The sequence below is a fragment of the Anabrus simplex genome, chromosome 4 (genome assembly GCF_040414725.1).
Source record: "Anabrus simplex isolate iqAnaSimp1 chromosome 4, ASM4041472v1, whole genome shotgun sequence".
NCBI classification, from domain to species: Eukaryota; Metazoa; Arthropoda; class Insecta; order Orthoptera; family Tettigoniidae; genus Anabrus; species Anabrus simplex.
Genome location: NC_090268.1, coordinates 122,079,734 through 122,103,317, shown reverse-complemented (window position 1 = coordinate 122,103,317; position 23,584 = coordinate 122,079,734). Strand labels below are relative to the sequence as shown.

General features: G+C 39.2%; 1 protein-coding gene across 1 annotated transcript in view; it reads right to left on the bottom strand.

The window, feature by feature from the left end:
* The window catches only part of hop (tyrosine-protein kinase hopscotch), a 133,696-nt gene that overhangs the window by 44,485 nt on the left and 65,627 nt on the right, over positions 1 to 23,584 (bottom strand). Inside the window, exon 9 of the mRNA XM_067146298.2 lies at positions 18,422 to 18,578. Coding sequence (XP_067002399.1) covers positions 18,422 to 18,578 — 157 coding nt within the window. The remainder of the gene's footprint in view (positions 1 to 18,421; positions 18,579 to 23,584) is intronic.

Sequence of the window (23,584 nt, the reverse complement as noted above, 5' to 3'; positions counted from 1 at the left end):
AATATGAATGATGCCTTCAATCATGAAAATGATTTCACCTCAGATGACTCTCAAACAGATGTTAGCAAATAATAAACAGTCATAATGATAATGCTTGATTTAATTGTTTCCTGATGCCTATTTTTCCTAGTTTAAAATTTGTTTTCATTGCTAGGTAGAAATATGAAGTCTCTCCACTGAGATATTTTTGTTCCAAAGTTGGTAGCATTGCCTTAGGTATGATATCAACTTTGTTTCCTCTCCCTGTATCACCACAGCTTTGAGAGCTCTTTAAAACATGCGTGCACTATAGAAAGATAGGTACACTGAACGGAACACATAACAGCACAAATGCAATGGCAGGTTACTGTGCGAAGAAAGAGAAACAGAAAGAAAACACAAAACAACAAGGACAATCTCCACATCTTCTTACAATGGTGGTGGTGACTTTTGTTTTAAGAGAAAGTACAACTAGGTAATCATCCTCTCCGAACAAATTAGTGGGGGAAAAAATGAAATGAAAAATGAAATGAAAAATGAAATGAAATGGCGTATGGCTTTTAGTGCCGGGAGTGTCTGAAGACAAGTTCGGCTCGCCAGATGCAGGTCTTTTGATTTGACGCCCGTAGGCTACTAGCGCGTCGTGATGAGGATGAAATGATGATGAAGACGATACATACATCCAGCCCCCGTGTCAGCGAAATTAACCAATTATGGTTAAAATTCCCGACACCGCCGGGAATCGAACCCGGGACTCCTGTGGCCAAAGGCCAGCATGCTAATCATTTAGCCGTGGAGCTGGACAGTGGAAAAGAAATTTAAAATAAAACAAAACTATTTATTCAACGAAGGAATTTCAAAACGAAGTATAAAAGAAAACATGAGTATTGAGTAGGATGAAGATAGGTCATGGACGATCTATGCACTCTTATCTATTAAAGAGGGGAGACACCCCAGTGTGTTCTTGTGGTGCCGACTTCACCATGGCCCACATCCTCACAGGGTGTGGCGATCTCCCTGACCTAAGATGGAGCCTCGGCCTGCAGGAGACCCTCGAACGCATACTAGCCCATGACGAAATTACTGCTGATCTCGTCATCTGCGACAGTAGTGGATTAATCAAGGGTATGTAAATTTCAAGGGTTCTGTTACTCAGAGAATTTCTTGCAATGCCATTTTCAGATAGACTGGCTCTCTCCTTATCAATCCCAGTTCTTCTACATCCATCTCTTCTCAGCCCCTGTTGAGCTCGTTTCTGCTTCCCAGCTTCATCAGAAGGGCAGACTTCAACACTCACTCAGGGGTGATCTTGACAGATCTTCAGTTTTGATATGTGAAGTGCAGGGTAAGAAGAAAGCTGGATAAACAAAGGCACAAGGATGAGACATAGCGATAAATACAAACAGAAAAAGACTGCAAACACATGACAAACACAAAAGGAGAAAAATAGTAATGGCGTGTGGCCTCCGAAGAGGCCTGGTGCAGGTCTTGTAGTTGAAGCCGTATAGACGACCTGCGCATCTCTGAGGATGGGGGCCTATCTATGATGAATTCTAATGCTGAAGACGACACACTCACCCAGCCCCCGAGCCATCGGAATTAACCGATGAAAGTTAAAATCCCCAACCCAGACGGGAATCGAACCCAAGACCCACTGGACCAAAGGCAAGCACGCTAACCATTTAGCCATGGAGCCGGACAAAGGCGCAAAGAAACCCAATAGGTCAACATATGTAATGGAAAGAAACAAATAAAAGCAAAACAAATCATATATAGAAAGATACGAACGATGAATGTAACACATAACAGGATGATACTACTACTACATACTACAAGGTTCAGACCTTTAAGGATTGGGACAGAGAAGAATGGAGTAGAAATTGACAGCTTAGTTTTTGTGGATTATATATAAATAATGACAGAATATTTTGAAACTACAACAGAAGAAATTAATGTGCTGAAAGAGGTAGCAGAACAAACAGGCTTGTGGATATCCTTTGAAAAGACGAAAGTAATGTCAAACATCAAAGACAACACAATCCAACTGAACACCAAATATGGAACAATAAACTGTGGTGTGCATAAGTTTAAATACCTTGGTGAGTGGATCCAATCAAACAGACTACATACAGAAGCCTTAGCACCCTAGTAGCAAAAAAAAAAAAAAAGCTAGCTTTCCAAACCACCAGGAATGTGTATAACAAGAGGTGCTTTTCTATAAACACCAAAATTCATCATTACAACATTGCCATCAAGCTAGTATCTCCCTATGCACCAGAATGCTTTATCCTCTCGCAGAAATGTTGGCTTGCTCAGTTGAGAGCAAAAAAAAGAGAAAGATTCTCCACAACATACTTGGCCCAAACTACAAAAATGGTATCTACATAAGAAAATTCACACAAGAAATCTATTTTGAGATAGAGAAGATCATGGACAGAATGTGCAAATACAGGGCTCGCTTCTACAGTCACCTACAGCGGACGGACGACTGTCGGTGAACAAAATGTATTTTTAACAATTCTGTCTCAAAACCAAAAACAATTCCTTGGTATGTTAATGTCAAGAAAGACCTCAAAGAAATGAGCCTATGACCAGATGACGGACACAAAATAGATCTTTTTGGAACAAGCATTGTTACTGGGACTTTCCAGCATCAGAAGTGGACAACTGGTACACAGTGGTTGGATAACTACCGTGCTCGACACAGCAAGCTAATGAAAACTTACTGGATCAGATGATAACTGAATAAATGCCAGAATGTATGATAAAACTTACCATGGCACTTAGTTGGCCAATTAGCAAATAGTAAAAAAATAAATTAAAAAATAATAATAATAGTATGCAGCCTCCGGAGAGGCCTGGTGCAAGTCATCTGAACTAATGCCGTATAGGCGACATGCGCATCTGTGAAGGTGGGGCCTTACCTAAGATGAATTCTAATGCTGAAGATGGCACAAACACCCAGCCCTTGAGCCAGCGGAATTAACTAACGAAAGTTAAAATCTCTGACCCGGCTAGGAATTGAACCTGGACCTTTTGGATCAAAGACCAGTATTAAACCATTTAGGCATAGAGCCAGACAGGAAAAACACAATGACATGTCAGTGAGTAAAGAGGAAGAAATAAAATGAAAATATAAACCTGTTGATGAAGCTGGGAAGTAGCATACAGGGCTGAGAATAAATGGGTGTAAAAGAACTGGGAATGATGAGGAGAGAACCAACCTGTCTGAAGATGTGGAAATTGTCATTGCCCTTTTGAGATTTCTTTCTATTCCTTCTTTTTTTTTTGTTTTACGTCGCACCGACACACATAGGTCTTATGGTGATGATGGGATAGGAAGGGGCTAGGAGTTGGAAGGAAGCAGCTGTGGTCTTAATTAAGGTACAGCCCCAGCATTTGCCTGGTGTGAAAATGGGAAACCATGGAAAACTATCTTCAGGGCTGCCGACAGTGGGGTTCAATTTCTTCCTCTTCCTACACAACTGTCATTGTGTATTTCCTGTTATGTGTTCCATCTGATGTTTAGGAATTGTTTACCACCACCTCTTCTATCCTGCCAACCAACATTCAATGTTTTCTTTCTATTCTTCCCTCTTCCCTCACATACTGAAATTTCTTTTTCCAGCTAACCATGGTGTCAGATCGTTAAGACTACTCAACGCCTTAACAATCATGGCAACCAGAGGGGCATAATACTAAATATAAAACTGACAAAAGTAAAATGATGGTGGTGGTAATTATTATTCTAAGAGAGACAAAACAACAAGATTATCAGCTCCAAATGAAGTTTACTTCTGTATCCCAAAAATAAAATTTTCAAAATGGTCTGAAGAATATCCAGTAGAAGTCTGCTATAGCGAGTACGGCATATAACGGAAACCCTGTTATACCGACAATTTTCATCTGTCTCTTCAAAATTCCTATATTAAACTGTGTATTATCCTTTGGTTACAGCGAGAGCCCAATCACTGACGCATCCGTTATTATGAGCGATTAAGCGTGCCCAATTTTTTCCGTTACTTATATTTATGTTGCGTGCGACTGATCACCTTCGGTATAGTTTCCTCGCTATGTCCACTACCGAGCTCTCTCGCCGACATTCAAAGGCGATGTTGGAGTCGATTAGTAATATCCGCCGACCGTTGTTCCGTAAAGAAAATTTGAAATGAAAGAGAACATATTTTCATAATAAATGCGTAAGTAACATGTCTGATAACAGTTATGAACTCGTTAAGAATAAAGGCTGAAGTAAATGATCTCTTAATTTTAATGTAAATACTGAAATTAAGAAAGTGATACACCTCAATAAACAGCACAGTACATCACTGATTTCAGAGGATATTTTATATTTTCTCGAGTCTTGTTAAATTTCGGAAAGGCTCTTCCCGTGTAAATTTTTAGCGAGGTGGTTATCATTTCTCTACATGTGTTTGAAATGTTTTCATGATACATATACCGTTAGGTTAGCTGATGACGTTTGAAGAAGAAAACTCAAATGTTCGCCACGGAAGCCTCTGGAGTGAGACCGTATTTCTCCGAATCCAAGACGACGTTTTTTTCTCAGAATCTCATGTGAAAAAGAAAGGATCGTCCTGCATTCGTGGCCTAACAGTAATGAACACCACTAGCAACCAACGCGGTAACCAGGCTGCTGCTTTTTACCCCAGTGCACACAAACAAAACTCGTTGACAATAAACGACCGCCTCTTTATTACACATCGCTAGCCGCGGCAACCGGTTGTACAGTGCCTCTGTGTAACATCACTGGATGACGTTCTATTAGCCTCTACAAAAACGTTTCTCATATCTGCAGAATGGCATCAAAACATGTGAGCCTTCAAATTCTTAGAAAGGCCACGGCTCAGTGGCAGAGTTATAATGCGTCTACTGTATCTGATGGTTAATAAAATGAAGTTTTAGAGACAGCAGGAATATTTTCGTGATGGACTGTCGTATTGTAAAGATGCGTGGAACAGGTATTGCCGGCAAATTTTCAACAGAATCTTGTTGATATTATGATGCTAATTTTTTGTTAATGGTTATTAAACACTCGGAAATATAGAGCAATTGTGCAGCTGTAAGAAAATACACCATAGGCCTAACTAAAGCCAATATTTGGTGTTAGCATGAAGACAAAGATAGTCTAAAAAAAGTTTCATAAAACTCGTGAAATTGGAAATTTTCTTTCAAATTTTCTTCTGGCACTGCTTGTGAGCAGCTATATTGCACCACCGCCGAATGAGCATTGTATCAGCTGGTGTAGGCTCGCAGCGACTTATTCAATACCATTAGCTTGTGTATTGTCTTATAAAACAGGTACTAGTTTCAACCCCATTTATATTGGGTCATCTTCAGCCACGCTCCAATTGGAAGACATATGTACAAATATAACCAATAATAAATTAAACAATCTGGTAATTTACATTTTACAATCTTAATTTAAAACAATGAGTTTTATTATTATTATTATTATTATTATTATTATTATTATTATTATTATTATTATTATTATTATTATTATAATAAATCAAGCTGCTCGTCTATACAGATAGGGATGCCAACTCCCAGATCAACTCGGAACATATGGTTGCTGCAGCAGCGATGATACAGTTTGGCATCAACCACAGCAGTTTTTAATGTGGCATTTGATTTCAAGTTAGGATGTGCTGTTCGGACCACCAATATTTTAAATTAACATTGTAAAGTGTGACATACCAGACTGTTTAATTTATTATTATTATTATGTCTTCCAATTGGAGCGTGGCTGAAGATGACCCAAAATATATATATATATATATATGAGGTCGAAACTAGTCCCAGTTTTATAAGATAATATACAAGCTAATGGTATTGAATAGATGGACCCTTATCTACCCTTTGATAGTGATCTATTGTCAATACGGACCACAATGAAATTCATAACTTACGATGACAAACTGTAAGTATAGGTCTGGATAAAGACCTTCGTTTAGCACACTGTTGGGTAAACCAAAGAAACAGGGCTTTGTTTAATTTCTCATATTTGTATTTTTCATAGTTTTGCATTTTGGATTGTTCGAAATGTTATCCTGAAACTTTGGCTTTGCTTTTACACAGTCAGATACTGTTGATATACCAACAGCATAATCTGCTGCTATGCTTCATAACAGCCTCCCATTTTCCACCTGTCTAACTGCTTCAATTTTCTGCTCAATTGTTATCACAACATGCTACCATTTCGCTGATATCTTAAAACAGCACATTAAAGCATTCACACTGATCAACATCAAAATTAAAATACAACAGTACACAGAAGGACCTTCTGGTCAATACATCAAATCAAATCAAAATCTCTTTATTTGCAAATGAGGTGTCTACCTCGGTGGCAAATGGTACACTAAAATACATTATTGTCAAGCACTTAATATTAAATTAACAAGAGAAGAAAATTTTCCTATAATACAATATTATACAATTTACGCTAACAATGTTTTCTATTAAACACACAGCTCATCCTTAATAAATTTATATTGTTTACAAAATTCTACTTATAATATCTCCTGTACTACTTACAAATATAGTCAACTGATATACAGTATGTGGAATTACTTCAAATGATACTATACAACTGGTATAAGATTAATATTTACATTGCATTTATTTATTTACTATTTTATTTTTACCCGTTCTGGATCCTAAGTAGCATAACGACCTGCTGCGTCTTAACCAGAGCCCCTTTTGCCACCACTTTTCAGAGTTCCTGAAGGGCCTTCACAGCTACCGTAGCGGTCCCAGGGCCCTCGAAGTCCCCACTGTACTTCACCCCTACAGGCAGTCCCCTACTTTGGCTGCCCAAACTCCTTAGACCAGGGGATGGAATTAATTTATTCACACATTTTTATTTTATTTACAATAACCTGCACTGGTCGAATGCCCTCTAACACTTCATTTATTTTCTCTGTTGCTGTTTATTCTCTTCTTGAATATCTGTACAGATTTTGGAAAAGGATCAAACACTACCCCTGGTAAACTGTTCCACTCCTTCACACCCTTCCCAATGAATGAAAATTTACCCCAATCGCTTCTGCTAAAATTCCTTCTAATTTTATATTTGTGGTCAGTCCTGCCGATATAATTATTTTCCAACTGAAGCCTCTCACGGATATCTCCCCATGCTTCTTCTCCTGTATAGGCTCTATGTAATCCTATAGGTCTAGTTTTCTCCCTTCTCTTACTTAAAGTTTCCCACCCAAATTCCTTTAACATTTCTGATACACTACTCTTTCTCCTGAAATCCCCTGTTACAAATCTTGCTGCTTTCCTCTGCACACTATCTATTTCTTTTATAAGGTATTCTTGGTGAGGATCTCAAACACTGTTTGCATATTCCAATAATGGACGAACCATACTTAAGTAACTTTTTCTTTTAATTCTTTATTGCATCCTTTAAGTAGCCTCATTATGACATGTAACGATCTGTATGCTTTCCCAACAATGTCATCAATATGACCCTTCCAGTGCAAATTACTTTCAAATCTCACACCTAAGTATTTGCACTTGCCATCTTTTGGGATAACTACCTCATCCAAAGTATATTCAAATTCAGTTTTAAAGCTCCTGTTTGTAAAAGTTGTAACAGTTGATTTGCCTCCATTAACCTTCATATTATTTTCTTCAACCCATTGTTGGATACTTTCAAGGTCCCTTTGTAATTCTGAACAATCCTCAATGTTGTTTATTTCCCTATAAACAATTATGTCATCTGCATACAATCTTATTTTTGATGTTATATTGTTCCCTAAATCATTTGCGTATATTAAGAAAAGTAACGGACCGATTATACTACCCTGTGCAATTCCCTTCCAAACTTTCTCTTCCTGAGATACATTATTTCCTACTTTGACTTTCTGAACCCTTGAATTTAGAAATGTTTTTATCCAACGTGTAACCCTTACGTCCAATCCTATTCCCTCCAATTTCTTTAATAATATTCCATGTTCCACTCTATCAAAGGCTTTGGAAAGATCTATGGCTATGCAATCTAACTGACCTCCTGAATCCAACTGATCTAATATGTCCTGCTGAAATCCCACCAGTTGTGCCTCACAAGAAAATTTCTTTCTAAATCCATACTGGCTCCTCATGAACCAATTTTTATCATCACATATCCCTCTGATGTACTTCGATATTAAACTCTCCAGTATTTTACAAACTATACTGGTCAGGCTGATTGGTCTGTAGTTCTCTGGTTTCCTTTTATCACCCTTTCCTTTATAAATTGGTATTATTATAGATTCCTTCCATTCCTTTGGTATTACACTATTATTTATGACATAGTCAAAGAGAAATTTTAAATAAGGCACTATGTACCACCCCATTGTCGTTAATACCTCCCCAGTAATTTGCACTTCCTGCTGCTTTTCTTTGCTGGAGCAGTTGGATTTCTCTGAAAATATCTTCGTTTGTGAATGAGAAGCTTCTTGTTTCCCTCTGTCTCTCTCCCTCTCTATCGTCTGTTTTGGTTTCCAACTCCTGACAATCATCTACTGAATCTCTAAATTCCCTACTAAATAGGTTTGCTTTCTCAGTATCTGTTAAATAGTGTTTACCCCCTTCTCCCACCATTGTAGGAATTTGGATTCCTTTTCCTTTTTGATTCCTGATATATGAATACAGCTTTTTCCATTTTCCTTTGTGGTCATTACCCTCTTGAAGTATGCCATTCATATAATTCTCTTTTTCTTCCTTTTTCACTCTATTCAGTTCCTTCATTAGCTGTTTTCTAGTTTCTCTACTCTCCCTACCCTCTTTGATTTTCCTGTTTACTATTCTACATTTTCTTTTTAATTTTTTTATTTCCCTTGTATAATAAACAGGGTCTGAGGTCATTTTACCCTTCTTAACAGGTACAAATCTCTTCTCTCCTTCCCAAACGATTCCTTTAAATTTAGCCCAAAGTGTATCCACGTTACTCCCTTCACTTATCCAACAACTGAATTGTGATTTAAGGTAAGTCCCAAATTCATCAACTTTAGTTTTTCTGTACAATTTCTTGTCTTGTGTAACCCTCTTATTAAGCCTTTTTGGTACGAGTCCTACATTCATTATTACAGCCTTATGGTCTCCTATTCCTTCAATTACCTCAGTTTTATCAACAATTTCCCATGGTTTAACCAAGAATACATCTAGTAAGTTATTGAGACGAGTCGGTTCTTGTAATACTTGTGTAAATCCTCCCTCCCAAATTAACTTATTTGCCAGTTTCTGTTCATGGGCTTCACTTGCAGCTCCATTCCATTCAACTTCAGGCAAATTTAGATCTCCCCCAATTATTACCATATGATTATTATTGTTTTTACGAGTATAATCTATTATTTTCTCAAAGATTTCCATGTCTCTTTCCTCTCTTCCAGGCCTGTATGTTCCTATAATTCCCACCTCCTTCATATTATCACAAACTAATTTTATCCCTAATATTTCATCCCTTTCATCGGTAAACCATTCATGTGAACAATAAGTTTCCTTCACCAGAATAAACACCCCCCCCTCCCTTTTTATCTCCTCGGTCTCTACGACAGACTGTGTACCCTTCTGGAAATACTTCTCTCTTACCCACCCCTTCTTTCAACCACGATTCCACTCCTATCACCACATCAGTCTCATAAGATTCCATGAATGTACCGAATTTTAATTCTTTATTTACTACACTTTGACAGTTTACCAAGAGCAATCTCAGACCCCCTTCCTCCCTAAAACTTGACTGTTGCAATTGGGTAACTTGAAATTCCTTACTATCCTGAGTTTCTTTTTCTAGTTGACTGAGCCAGCTTGAAGTACAGCTGGCTCTTTCTACTAGTTTTCCTGGTCAGTATTATAACTCAAGGGAGTTGCCTGTTTTACAGTACATATCTTAAGATTAATAAAATCTAGAACAATATTTGCTATCTTTCATTTACCTGAATTGTTTAGATGGAGGCCATGTTTTGTATAACAGTATCTCCCAAAACTGCTGCATTCAATAACCTGAGTATTCCGAAAATGTTTACAAATTTTAACAATATCTGTATTGACCTTGTCCACTTCAATGTTCACACACGAGTCTCTACTCAAATCATGCCTGTGGGGCACGTTCACTACAAAAACGTTAGTGTGGTTCAGCTTCCCTAGTGTATGTTTAAGTTGTGATCTTACATTCTTGGCGTCGTCGTGAGCTACGTCGTTCATCCCACCGATGATAAGCACTGCATCGCCGCTCCTGAAGTTCCTAGTTGCTGCTTCTACATTTTCCACAACACTGCTGATAGAAGCTCCTGGATATATTTCTCCGGTTGCTGCTATATTCTCGTCGTTAATCACTCCCGCTATTCCCCTTCCTTGGCTATCACCAAACACAGCTACCTTTGCTGATTTAGGCCTAACTGGGTCTTGAATCTGAATTCTAGGCCTAAATTTTAAACTCGGCACGGCAACGGCAGCGGATCGCGATGATTTGGTTTCACGCGCGCGATCACTTTCTTCCAGAATTAAATTATTTAGGGCAGAAAACCTATTTCTGATGTTTATTTCCGGAAATTCAGTTGTAGATTTCTGCTTTACATAGTGAAGCAGGTACTGTAATACTTGTTGTGACAGAAAATAATGATTGGAATGTGCAGTAGAAGGGAAAGCTAACGGTATAGAGGGTACAGGAATGTGGAGAATAGAATTATTTAATTTACTGCAAGTAACGCTGCCAGCTCGATTTTGAGCACTAGTCTCGGAAATTTTTATTTATCACAATCGTTTCACTTAAGCCGGGTTTCAGTTTAGCAAAGACCAGACAGAACAGCATCATATACTCAAACATAAGAGGTCAAATTAGCATAAGAATTATTGTGTGTTTCTTCATCTCTTAAAATCAAATTTACTAAAATGAAACATACTGGAAGGAATTTGGAGACTGAAGTTTACTACTTCTTCTCATCCTATTTATTCCATGTACTGTACCTGGAGGGAAAGGAATAAAACTGGATGGGTGGTGGTAAGGATGAAACACTTCAGTCAGGAACCACTTGTCATCTGCCTGGAATAGGAACAAATATTTATGAGGGAAGTACTCTTACAAAATTCCTATTATATACACAGTATATTCCTGATTTCTCATTCTCATTTCCTAATTTTCTAATATACATTTAAAAGATAAAAACCATTCTTAAGTCATTTTAGTTAAGTATGTACTATACCAAAAGACATTTTTTGATAATGTAAAAAGTCTCATTAATATATGATTGAACTGCACACCATTGTTGGCCTAGCCTCCGTGGCTCAGGCGGCAGCGCGTCGGCCTCTCACCGCTGCGTTCTGTGGTTCAAATCCCGGTCACTCCATGTGAAATTTGTGCTGGACAAAGCAGAGGCGGGACAGGTTTTTCTCCGGGCCCTCCAGTTTTCCCTGTCATCTTTCATTCCACCAACACTCTCCATTATCATTTCATTTCATCAGTCAGTCATTAATCATTACCCTAGAGGAGTGCAACAGGCCTCAGCAGCTGGCACAATTCCTATCCTCGCCGCAAGATGGGGGCTTCATTCATTCCATGCCTGACCTGGTCAATAACTGTAAAACAGGTTGTAGGTTTTCATTCACTACTGTTGGTCTGTTAAGTTGGCAGCACTGAAACATCCTTGCTATTTATATTACTGTTAGTTATAACAGAGCAATGTGTTGTTATGGTGAAAAAGCATTACAAGAACAGAGAACACTATACAGACAGTTTGCAAACTCCGTGGAATCTTTGATCGGTAAAATGCACCTCAACAATTGATAGTTCAGAGACTATTCAAAAAGAAATTTGAGGAAACAGGTTTGAATGTGGAAATTAAAGTTAGTAACTGAGCACCAATAGTCGTTCAGTTAGCTACAAAATTGAAGGAAACATTGTCTTTCACTTGATCATCATCATCATCATCATTTTACAGTTTCAGTTACCCGGGTACTGTTTTGGCAAGCCTCTTCCGTTCTGTCTTATTGAGATACGTTCTGTTGTTAATGACATCCTCCAGTGTCCTTCCCTGACCTGCAATTTCCATCTTTACAATGTCCATCCAGTGGGATCTTGGTCTTTCCACCATCTGCTTCCCTGCCACAAGTCTCTCCAAGTTAACATATGCTGTCCTTGTTGGCTCCAACCTCATTACATGCCCAAACCAACTCAGTCTGGACATGCTGACCCAATCTAACAATGATGAAACAATCCCAGCTTCCTTCCTAACCTCATCATTCCTTAACTTGTCCAGTTTGGTTTTTTGAATTGTGGACCAAAGGAACTTCATCTCGGATGCCTGCAACCTTGATGGGTCTTTCTTATTGAGGGTGCAGGTTTCAATACTATAGGTTAAGACTGGTATAATGTACTGAATTGAACATCACCCAGCTTTGATTTTGTTGGTACTTTGAGATCCCAGAGGAGTGTTCGTACTTGCCGGTAAAAGTGAAAGCTCTTCTGCACTCTATTTGCCACCTCCTTTGTGGCTAGTGTATCCCGAGATATTACACCGCCGAGGTATGTAAAGGTTTCTGCACTTTCTAGCGGATGGTTTCCCAGCATAATGTTCGCTGATAGTCCCTCTCTGTTTATTGCCATCACTACTGTTTTGAGTTCGCTTATCTTGAAATTGAACTCCTGGAACTAAACCTACCATTCATTGGGTCTCGACTGTACTTGTTCCTCAGTTTACCCCAGATCATAACATCTTCAGCGAAGGCCATTGCATTTAGTTCACCAGAGGTTTTATTAATGTCCTTCATTATGTCATCCATGATGGTGATAAACAATAATTGGGATATTGCACTGCCTTGCTGGACTCCACTTTCGGTCTTGAACCAGGATGAATGTCCGTCACCCAATCGCACACAGCTGGTACAGTTCTCATACAGCATCTGAACTTTTCTCATCAGTCCCTCTGGCACATTGCTTTTTCTCAAGCATTCCCATATCTTCTCTCTTGCAATGCTGTCATATGCATTCTCAATGTCAAGGAAAACCATAAACAGATCTTTGCCTTTTTCCAAATATTTTCCATTAACATATGGACACTGAAGATTAGATCTGTTGTAGACCTGCTAGGCCTGAAGCCGTACTGTTTCTCTTCAAACTGTGGCTCTAAGATGACTCGCAATCTGCTCTCTAAGATTATCTCAAGAATCTTAAACCCATGAGAAAGGAGTGTTATTCCCTGGTAGTTGGAGCATTTTCGGCAACTTCCTTTCTTAAACAGGGAGATAATGACACCCTTGCTCCAATCCGTAGGTATCTTGCCATCTTTCCAAACTGCACTGAGCACTCTGTGCAGCCACTGTAAACCCTGGACTCCTGCTGCTTTAATCATGTCCATGCTGACTTCATCGATTCCTAGGGATTTCCCTTGCAGCATCTTCTTAAGGGCTGCTTCTGTTTCTGCCCATGTAATGGGAGGTTCCTCTGTGCAGGTTTCAACAGCTGGTTCTTTTGTTCCCTGATCTCTTTTTCTCCTGTTCAATAGTTGATCAAAATGATTCCTCAATTGCTCTGATGGTTTCAACTGAATTCTGTTTGTTTTTGATCACTCTGAACAATAATTTCATATCGCCTCTGCGGTCTTCCTTCAGTTTTTGAGGAAATTTCTCCCAGCCCTTAATCCTCTTCTACTACTCTTTTAACTCTCAATTTCTTGTCCCGGTAAGCTTGCTCGAGGTCTCTGACCTTCCCCTCATCCCTTACCTGTTCTGGCTTGGATTTCTCTCTATCTCGTTCTTTTTGTGCTATGTTCCTTTCCTTTATTGACAATCTTACGCTTTCATTCCACCAGGGTGTCTCATTTTCCCTTACTTTCGCACTTGTCTTCCCGCAAACCTCTATTGCTTCTTTTATCAAGGTGTTTTTAAATCTTGTCTACTCTTACCTCACCACTCTCCACTTCTTCTGTAGGCAGTTGCCCTCTTATATGGTTCTGACAGTCGGTCCTCCTTCCAATCTGTTGTAGTTCCCTCACCTTAATCTTAGGTAATTTCCTGGTTGTTACTTTGGTACATTAATGTCTTTCAGATCTGCTACTAATCACCGGTGGTCGCTATTGAGGTTCTCACTTGGAATCACCTCAACATCTGTCACAAGTCTACTTCTTTATCTGTAATGAGTCAATGAGCATCTTGCTTTTTCCATCCCAGCTGTAATGAGTAATCTTGTGACTGACTCTTTTGTTGAACCAATTGTTTTTTACTACCAAACAGTTTCTTATGCAGAAGTCTATTAGGTGTTCCCCTGCTGAATTCCTTCTCGCATAGCCATGTGGTCCCATCAGCTTCTCATAGCCATTCCTGTCTGTCCCAGGCTGTGTGTTGAGGTCCCCGATGATGATTGCCTTCTCTTCACTGATGGTCTCTTCTAGTTCTTCGAGAAACTTGTTCTTTTCATCTTGACTGCAACCCGTCTGATGGGCATACACTTGCATCATTGTCAGCTTCTCTTTCCCAAGGTGAACTGTTGCCTTTATAATCCTCTCACTAATGTAATGAATCTCTGTAATACCCTCTAACTCTTTAGACAATATCAATCCTACTCCATTTCTCATCTCTCTGTTGTTACCATTCCAGTAGAGGGAATAGTTTTTCCTCAACTCTTTCTTCCCTTTACCTTTCCAATTAGTTTCATTCAGTCATAGGATTGACATTTTCCTTCTCTCCATGATGTCCACTAACTCACATTCCCAGTCAAACTCAGTACAATGATTTTTCCTATTCAAGTGTGTTGTCTTCTCCGGGGTTGTTGCACAAGCACAAGGCTTGGCCTATCATTAGGCTGTAAGCCATCATACCTGGTGTGTGTCTGCGGGTGCTGTTGTCTACTCTCAGTTCTTTGCTTGCATCTGAGGCTCGTATTGGTGTTGAAAACAATTGCAGTTACTCTTCAACTGACTTGCTAGGCCTAATGTTAGAGAAGATTTTCTGCCAGGGTTATCTCTCTTAGCCCTTAGTAGTCCCCTGCCATCTGCAAGGCAGCAGCTTCCAGTTGAATTTATGTCATTTCCTACACAATGGCTTCAACAAGCCCCCTAAGGGTGAACTCCGCTGCCCATAGCCATTGGTCTCCCTTAGTTTGTCAGGTTTGGTAACAACTGCCCAACCCTCGGCCAGACAGCCGCAGGTAATAATGTCTACTGTCGCATACGGTAGCAAGATGTACCTTACCTGGCCTGAACTATCTTTCACTTGATATATGTAGAAATACATTACACTGGATACAGTTGAATTTCTTTTTGCGCTGAGGTCCTTGTACCAGCATCTCATCCATTTGTTTTTGTCATGAACTGCACGGATTAGATGGTTATTCCCACTGGTTTTGAGATTTTATTTAGTATCAAAACAGGGACACTACTCTTTCTTGGTGGCTGAAGTGTCTCTTCATCCTCAGATGAATAAATTGCTTGTCTCTTAGCTGTGGCAACAAAACTCAATGATTCTCCAGTGTAGATTCTGAACTGTGAGAGATCCATAAATTCTTTACAGCAGTGGCCATGAGCTTTTTTTTAACTTGCCTATATCCAATCCATGAACTGACAATGGCTAAGTCATGAAATGGAAGAATACTCAAACAGCCCATTTCTTTGTTCTTATGTAAGTACTGTCTGGCTTGTCCGGCCTCACAGTGTAGGGGGCAACGCGTCCGCCTGTCACCCGGTGGCACCGGGTTTGATTCCCGGCCGGGTCGGGCGGGGTCTTTAATTTTAAATGATTAATATCCCTGGCCTGAGGACTGGGTGTTTGCGTTGTCCTTACCATTCTGTTCCTCACATTCAACACTTTACACTTCTGCCATTTACATAATACACGCAGGTTCCTCACATATGGTGCAAGTAGGGGCAAAAGATCTTCACAGGTCAACGCCCCAAAAAATAACACTTTATAAGGTTTGGTCCTTCTGTCATATATTCTGACAACAGTTGCTGTTGATGCTAAAAGGACTGATTTGCTATCAATCCACTTTGATGCAAACATTTCCATCTTCCCTTATCATAGGACCTCGTACTCTCTTCATCAGCACTTGAAAGTTTTCATTTGACTGAACTTTCAACTCTACTTGCAAACTTGGAATTCTAATTTCAATCAACTTCACAACAACTGATCCGCCAATATCCAAACCAGGCAGAGGCTGACCAGAAGACTAGGTTTTGGCACCCTGATAAATGTAAAAGTCTAGTACCAATCCAGCTGGTGTAGCAGGAACAAAATTCTTCATTCCAACCTGGTTCAGTTTGGTCTTTATAATTGTCCTCCACTGAATGAAATCATCTGTTCATCTACTAAATGAAGATGGGAAAGTGGGAGGGTTAGAAACTTTCTATATACTGTATCCTCTTTGGGATGTACTTTTCACAATTAATTTTTCTCCTTCTCTTAATTTGATACTCCTAAACTGTCAACAATATGCAAATAATTCCTTAGGTTGAACATCCTGTCTCTTGGAATAACAGTAACTGCAGGTAGTTTCAATCCTTTTTAGCAGTACATTCAAAATCTAGGAAATCTCATGCAACTTGTGATAATATGTGTCCCCACAAGTTATTAAATTTCTTTTGCATTTGTCTGAAGAGTTCTTGCAGAGCCCTGATGTTTGTCTGCTCAACTATGGTTTTCCACTTATCTTCAGGAAAATATTGGTTAAAACATCTGAGTGGCATTCAGAGTTCTCTTCCTTCTTCAAGCAAGTCTTGAACTTTGTTGTGAAACTGCCCTCTCTTCCGTTTTATTTTCCTAGACGCCATAAGACCTATCTGTGTCGGTGCGACGTAAAGCCCCCTATTTTCCTAGATGTGGTAGATTTTGAAGTACAGATTGGTATCTTTCAGATTCAAATTGCTCTACAAGTCAGGAGAAAGAATAGTCCATATGGTTGATCAAAGGTATTATCTTCTGATAAACTTTCGACGTCACTGGTCTCCTCCAAAAGTGAGAATGTCATCTGAGATGGGTTCTCTATCACCTAAAGCAGAAAGAGAAGCAACTGAAGAATTTGACAAGAAACTGAGGCCTGTTAGTTGATATTTCACTAAGTATTATATTTAAATTCAAAGGAATCAACATTTAAGATAAATTAATTTCACTCCACAGACGGCAGATTCTACTGTAAAAAGTTCAATATAGATGAACTAAGACCTAGTGTCCAGCTGGAAGGACTTCGGAATGGATGATGAAATAAGCAAACGAATGCCTTAAGACCTCATGTCCAACCAGCTGGACTTTCAAAGAACTGCTGAAAAAAGGATTGAAAAATATCTTGTTGCTTCACATTAAATTACAAACAGAGCTTCTCCAACAATCTAAGAATTATTTCAATAAATAATTCAACAATACTTTTAAAATTAAATCTATTCTTACGTTTTATTTGAAGGGACGATCTCTTGTTAACACCATCTGTATGTATGTATGTATGTATGTATGTTTATTCTCAGACCTTGAGACTAGAGATTGGCACATGCACAGCAGGCACACTTACCCTCCGCACCTCTTATCCCGCATGCACGCGAATTCACGTCAAACGACCATAGTGCTGTCAAGTTCAAATACCTATGAAATTTTTTTGCTGACATTTTAGTTCTTTAGTTTTAGCTCCAAATCATTTTCCCTCATGGAACAATAGATATGCTTGGCTGGGGCTCAAGAAGCATGGAACTTGTCTCATGATGCTCATTCCTCTTAACTTTGAGATACTCATGATAAGCCTTCAGATATTCGTCGTTGGTGGTTTTGAACTTTTTGGAATTTTGAAAAGCCGTTTCATCCTCGAGAATGCATTTTCAATAACTCTGAAGCCGTTTATTGTCCATATATTGCGACATTTTACAAAATAAATGAATTGTTTGCACTTCTTTGCACCACAATTTTCTCACAAGTTCATTATTTGATTTTGTGTTGTCATACACTGGACTTGCAGATATCACCAAGACAAATCAACTGACACCTCACTTGATGTGCTACCATGCCACAGTCCACAGCTACACTAATTGCTAGCTACATGGCATGCCAATTCTAGTACCTCAAGATGGTGGCGATGTCGTACCGAGAACAGAAACATTGGAGCTCCTCTGTACAGTGAGGTACTGAACACTACATACAACTTTGAAGTTTTCCAGTCTGTCAAAAACTTACATTAGTTTGACAGACTGAAATCTCCAAAGTAAACACTGAAAAGAAAATGGCTTCCATTATAATAACAACAATAATTACACAATGCCACTGCTTGCATTGTCTAGAAATTATTCTGATTCTAAAGCTTTCATTCTTTTGTAACACTCACTACCCTAAGTATGGATCTGAAATTATAGACGTAAAGTACATAAAAAACTATTTCTCAACTGAGGAGTTGTGGAACATTCAGACTACAATGAAATTAAAATTAAAAAAAAAAAAAAAACATTTCTTTGTACATAATTTTAATAACACATACCTTTCTCAAGGCTTCTAAATTGGTGATTCGGTCAGGCAGGGGTTCACCACGGGCAAAGATCTCCCACAGTGTAGTTCCAAAAGCCCATACATCAGCTGCGACGGAGGAACGAGCAGTGTCAAAGTTGAAGTGACATTCCACAGGAATCCAGTGGATACTAGAGAGTAGATAAAGAAAAGAAGTCACATTTCTAAGTTACATTCCTGATATAAATAACAAAAATAATGCTATGTGGATCGCCCTACAGGTACACTTCTGAAAAGTCAGAGAGCCAGAATTTTCGTTCTGTAATTACAGTTTTTAAGCAAGTCAATAAATATACAGCCACAGTTCTTTCACATTAAAGCACTCTTAAAAGCTGGCCAACTGTATTCAAGGGTCAAACCAATCCAGTGGCAAACGCAAATAAGACGAGGATGGTAAAAGCAGCTGTTATTTGTGTGAGCCCACTAATTTAAATCTTTAATCATATTAGTTCTCATTAACTGAGCAGAGTGGCCGTGTGTTAACATGCTACGGCTAAGGAGCTAAGCTATGCATTCAGGAGATGCAAAGGTTTGAACCTCCACTGTCACCAGTCCTGAAATTAGTTATCTGTGGTTTTCCATTTCCACTTCCAGGTAAATGTCAGGACAGTTCCTATTTGTAGGCCACAGCTGATTCCTTCCACCTCCTTACTCAATTTCATTCACCATCATTCATTTTATCTTCATTAGCTCCTCTACTGAGGCTGGCATCAGGAAGGACATCCAGCTGTAAATCGTGCCACATAATTTCATCTCATCTTATCCCTAACCCCACATGAAGAAAAGGGATTAAAGGGTAAATATATAATCATATAAGTTCTCATTCAAAATCATAATACCGAAATATAATTTTGAGTAGCCATTACACCCAGATGGCAACCCTTGTAAGGAAGACCGTCTAATGAGGTTGGGAGACATCTGCCACGTATAGGAAGCTGCATGTTATTGCGGTGATCAAAAGTATTGGTTGCAGTAATGGCAGTAACAATGGGGACAGCACGAGTCCCCAAGCCAACTGAATTAACTGTTCATGAATAAAATATCATAAACCAACCAGAAATCAAACCCAGGGCCTTGAGGCCTGAAGGCCAGTTAGCTACGGAGCCAGACATTTACTATGATGTCTCTGGCAAACAGCGAGTGAAGAGAGTTATATCAAGTCAACGGATTAGCTGACAATACCGTTCTATGAAATTTCACCAGAAAATGAAAATCATTTACAGAGTTGAAGTTTAGGCTAAATCCTATGGAGGCATATACCTTTGTTGTCATGTAACATAAAATAAATTACACATTGCAATAAGAAATGTAATTTTTAAATATTATAACAAGAAATGTACCAAGATTTATTTTAAATCTAGTATATTTCACTATTAACAACAAATGGTGAATTTTTTTTATGGTAGATACTTCTTGCTAATGGTTCTGAGGATGTCTGCTTTTATATTACACCAGTGAACAATGTCCATACTCCATACCAAAAGTAAATGATTGTAAATGACATTACCAACACAAAAAATCTACATTTATTTACAATCTAAGTTCCACAGCTATTACCGTATTTATCCGCATAACAAACACAAATTTTTCCCAATTTTTATGACAAAAATCTATGGTGTGTCTTTTATCATCGTCAACATCATTTTACAGTTCCAGTTTCCCGGGTACTGTTGGTGAGCCTCTTCCATTCTGTCTTATTGAGATACATTCTGTTGTTAATGACGTTCTCCAATGTCCTTCACCGATCTCCAATGTCCATATCCAGTCTCCCCACCATACATTTTCCTGTCACATGTGTCTGCAAGTTATAATAAGCTATCCTTGTTGGCTCCATCCTCATTACATGCCCAAACCACCTCAATCTGGACATGCTGACCCGATGTAACAATGATGTCTCAATCCCAGCTTCCTTCCTAACCGTGTCATTCCTTAACTTGTTCAGTTTGGTTTTTTGAACTGTGGACCTAAGGAACTTCGTCTCAGACGCTTGCAACCTTGATGAGTCTTTCTTAGTGAAGGTGCAGGTTTTAATACCACAGTTTAAGACTGGTATGAAATACTGATTGAACGTCACCAGCTTTGATTTTCTTGGTACATTGAGATCCCAGAGGAGTGTTTGTACTTGCTGGTAAAAGTGAGAGCTATTCTGCACTCTGCTACCTCCTTTGTGGCTAGTGTATATCAAGATATTACAATGACGAGGTATGTAAAGTTTTCCACACTTTCTAGTGGATGGCTTCCTAGCATGATGTTCACTGGTTGTCCCTCTCGTTCATTGTCAATCACTACTGTTTTGGGTTAGCTTATCTTGAGAGTGAATTCCTGGAACTTAACCTTCCATTCATTGACTCTCAACTGTACTTGTTACTCAGTTTCTCTCCAGATCATAACATCGTCAGTAAAAGCCATTGTAGAGGCGCGCGGCTGTGAGCTTGCATCCGGGAGATAGTAGGTTCGAATCCCACTATCGGCAGCCCTGAAGATGGTTTTCCGTGGTTTTCCCATTTTCACACCAGGCAAATGCTGGGGCTGTACCTTAATTAAGGCCACGGCCACTTCCTTCCAACTCCTAGGCCTTTCCTATCCCATCGTCGCCATAAGACCTATCTGTGTCGGTGCGACATAAAGCCCCTAGCAAAAAAAAAAAAAATCATCATTATGTCATCCATGATGGTGATAAACATTAATGGGGATAGAGCACTGCCTTGCTGGACTTAACTTTTGGTCTGGAACCAGGATGAATGTCCGTCACCCAATCGCACACAGCTGGTACAGTGCTTGTACAGCATCTGAACTTTCCTCACCAGTCCCTCTGGCACATTCCTTTTTCTCTCTTGCAATGCTGTCATATGCATTCTCAATATGCAGGAAAACCATAAACAGATTTTTGACTTTTTCTCAAATTAGTGGAACCTTGATTATCTGTTCCCAGAAACTACGTTTTCATGGATTATTCGTTTAAATTACGTGGTCTCGCGAGCATCATAATTAAATCACATTGTAAAAATCCTGCATTATCCGTTCCTCAAAGTAACTATTTTCCAGATCAACTGTCAGGAAATTTCAGTCCCGTCAACGCTAAATCCACGATCAAGCGCTTTTCAAGAAACTGTATCTCATGAAAGGACTGCAACGGCATACTTATGAATCTTGGTGTTAACGTCCCGTCATTGCGATAATTAGAGCAAATACTGTACTGGAAAAGCGATCGGCAGTGAACTTGATTAAGGGACCATCTCAGCATCACATTCGGATGGTACTGTTTAGAGAAACCTCGGAAATCATAAAGCAGAGAGTGGCCACAACAATTGGAAGGAGACAGTGGATTTCGACAGCTCTACTTGAAGACGGAATGAGTTTTGTCAAATGTCCATATTTGTAATACGCCTACATTATGTCCAGGGTTAGATGATTTTTTTTAATTTTTTAACTTTTTCGATTGTATCGACAAACAGGTTTTGGGTACTTCTCTCAGGGCACTGTATAGTCACTGGGCTTTCAGTCAGTATTTTAATATTATTGTATACAGTTATGTTATTGAGACCAGAACAGATGATGCTCCTTACATACATAAGCCATGGGAGGTCTAGGGATGCCTTATTACTGTTTTGGTCCTAATATAAGACTGGGAATTTTACATTTTTGTGTTAAAGTATCATAACTGCAGTTGTTTTATTTGCGCGCGTTACATTTAAAAAGTTTGTATCATTTCCCACTTGTACTGACTTGTGCAGCGAGTGCGCTTTCTAGCTGAGCCCAAGATCACAAATAACCATAATTTCTGAAGTCTTGATGAAATTTTTTCTCTTTCCAATTTGATTATGATTAGTGACGGGCAGAATTCAATATAATGCATTCGAGAACTTTGAGAATCAATACTTACATTCAAAACCATACGCTCGAGTTCAACATAACCTTTAAAAGTCGATGTAGGCCTAATTTACATAGTACAAGATTTCCAGAAACTGACTACGAACAGTATATGGGTGACCAATTATAATGGAAGATTTAAAAAAAACAGGAGGGATTTCACCCTCATGTATCGCTTTTGTATCTTATGCACTATATTTTATTAGATTAAAGAATTAAAAATGACTTGTGGTCGATTGTTATTTGGCTTGGCAATTTTAGATTTTTTGCAGTTTGGCTGATCAAAATTGCTGAACTGAAAGAAGTTTTCACGGGAAACTGACGAAGTTTACCCAGTAAAACTGAATATAAAGTATTGAGATTTCTACCTCTCGTACTGGTAATTAATGTTTGAAGCCAGCTCCATGGTCTAACTTGCCTGCCTCTCACCCGGAGGGTCTGGGTTCGATTCCCGGCCAGAACAGGCATTTTTACCTGGATATGAGGGCTGGTTCCAGATCCACACAGCCTACATGATTACCTTTAATTGAGGAGCTATCTAATAGTGAGGTGGCGACCCCAGTCTAGAGGACCAGGAATAACGGCCGAGAGGATTTGTCACAATGAACATGCATCACCTCATAATCTGCAGGCCTTCAGACTGAGCAGCTGTCGTTTGGAAGGCGAAGACTCATTGAGGCTGTAGTTTGGTTTAGGAGTGTTTGTAAGATTATAATTTTACATACTGTATTTCATTTTTGTGATGTTTAACTAAACTGTTGATGGATTTAATTCGTTTCTGGATATTCCGTTTTCCTGTGTTGTACGTTTTAAATCCACGATCCCTCCAAAAACGAAGAATTGAGGTTCCACTGTATTTCTCCATTAACATACAGACAATGAAAATTAGGTCTGTTGTGGACATGTTAGGCTTGAAGCCATACTGTTCCTCTTCTTTTTTTTTTTTTTTTTTCTAGTGGCTTTACGTCGCACCGATACAGATAGGTCTTATGGTGACGATGGGATATGAAAGGCCGAGGAGTTGGAAGGAAGTGGCCTTAATTAAGGTGCAGCCCCAGTATTTGCCTGATGTGAAAATGGGAAACCACGGAAAACCATCTTCAGGGCTGCCAACATTGGGATTCAAACCCACTACCTCCCGGATGCAAGCTCACACCCGTGTGCCTCCAACCGCATGGCTAACTCGCCCGGTGTGTTCCTCTTCTAACTGAGGCTCTAAGATGACTCATTCTGCTCTCTTTCTCAAGAATCTTAAGCTGGAGCATGT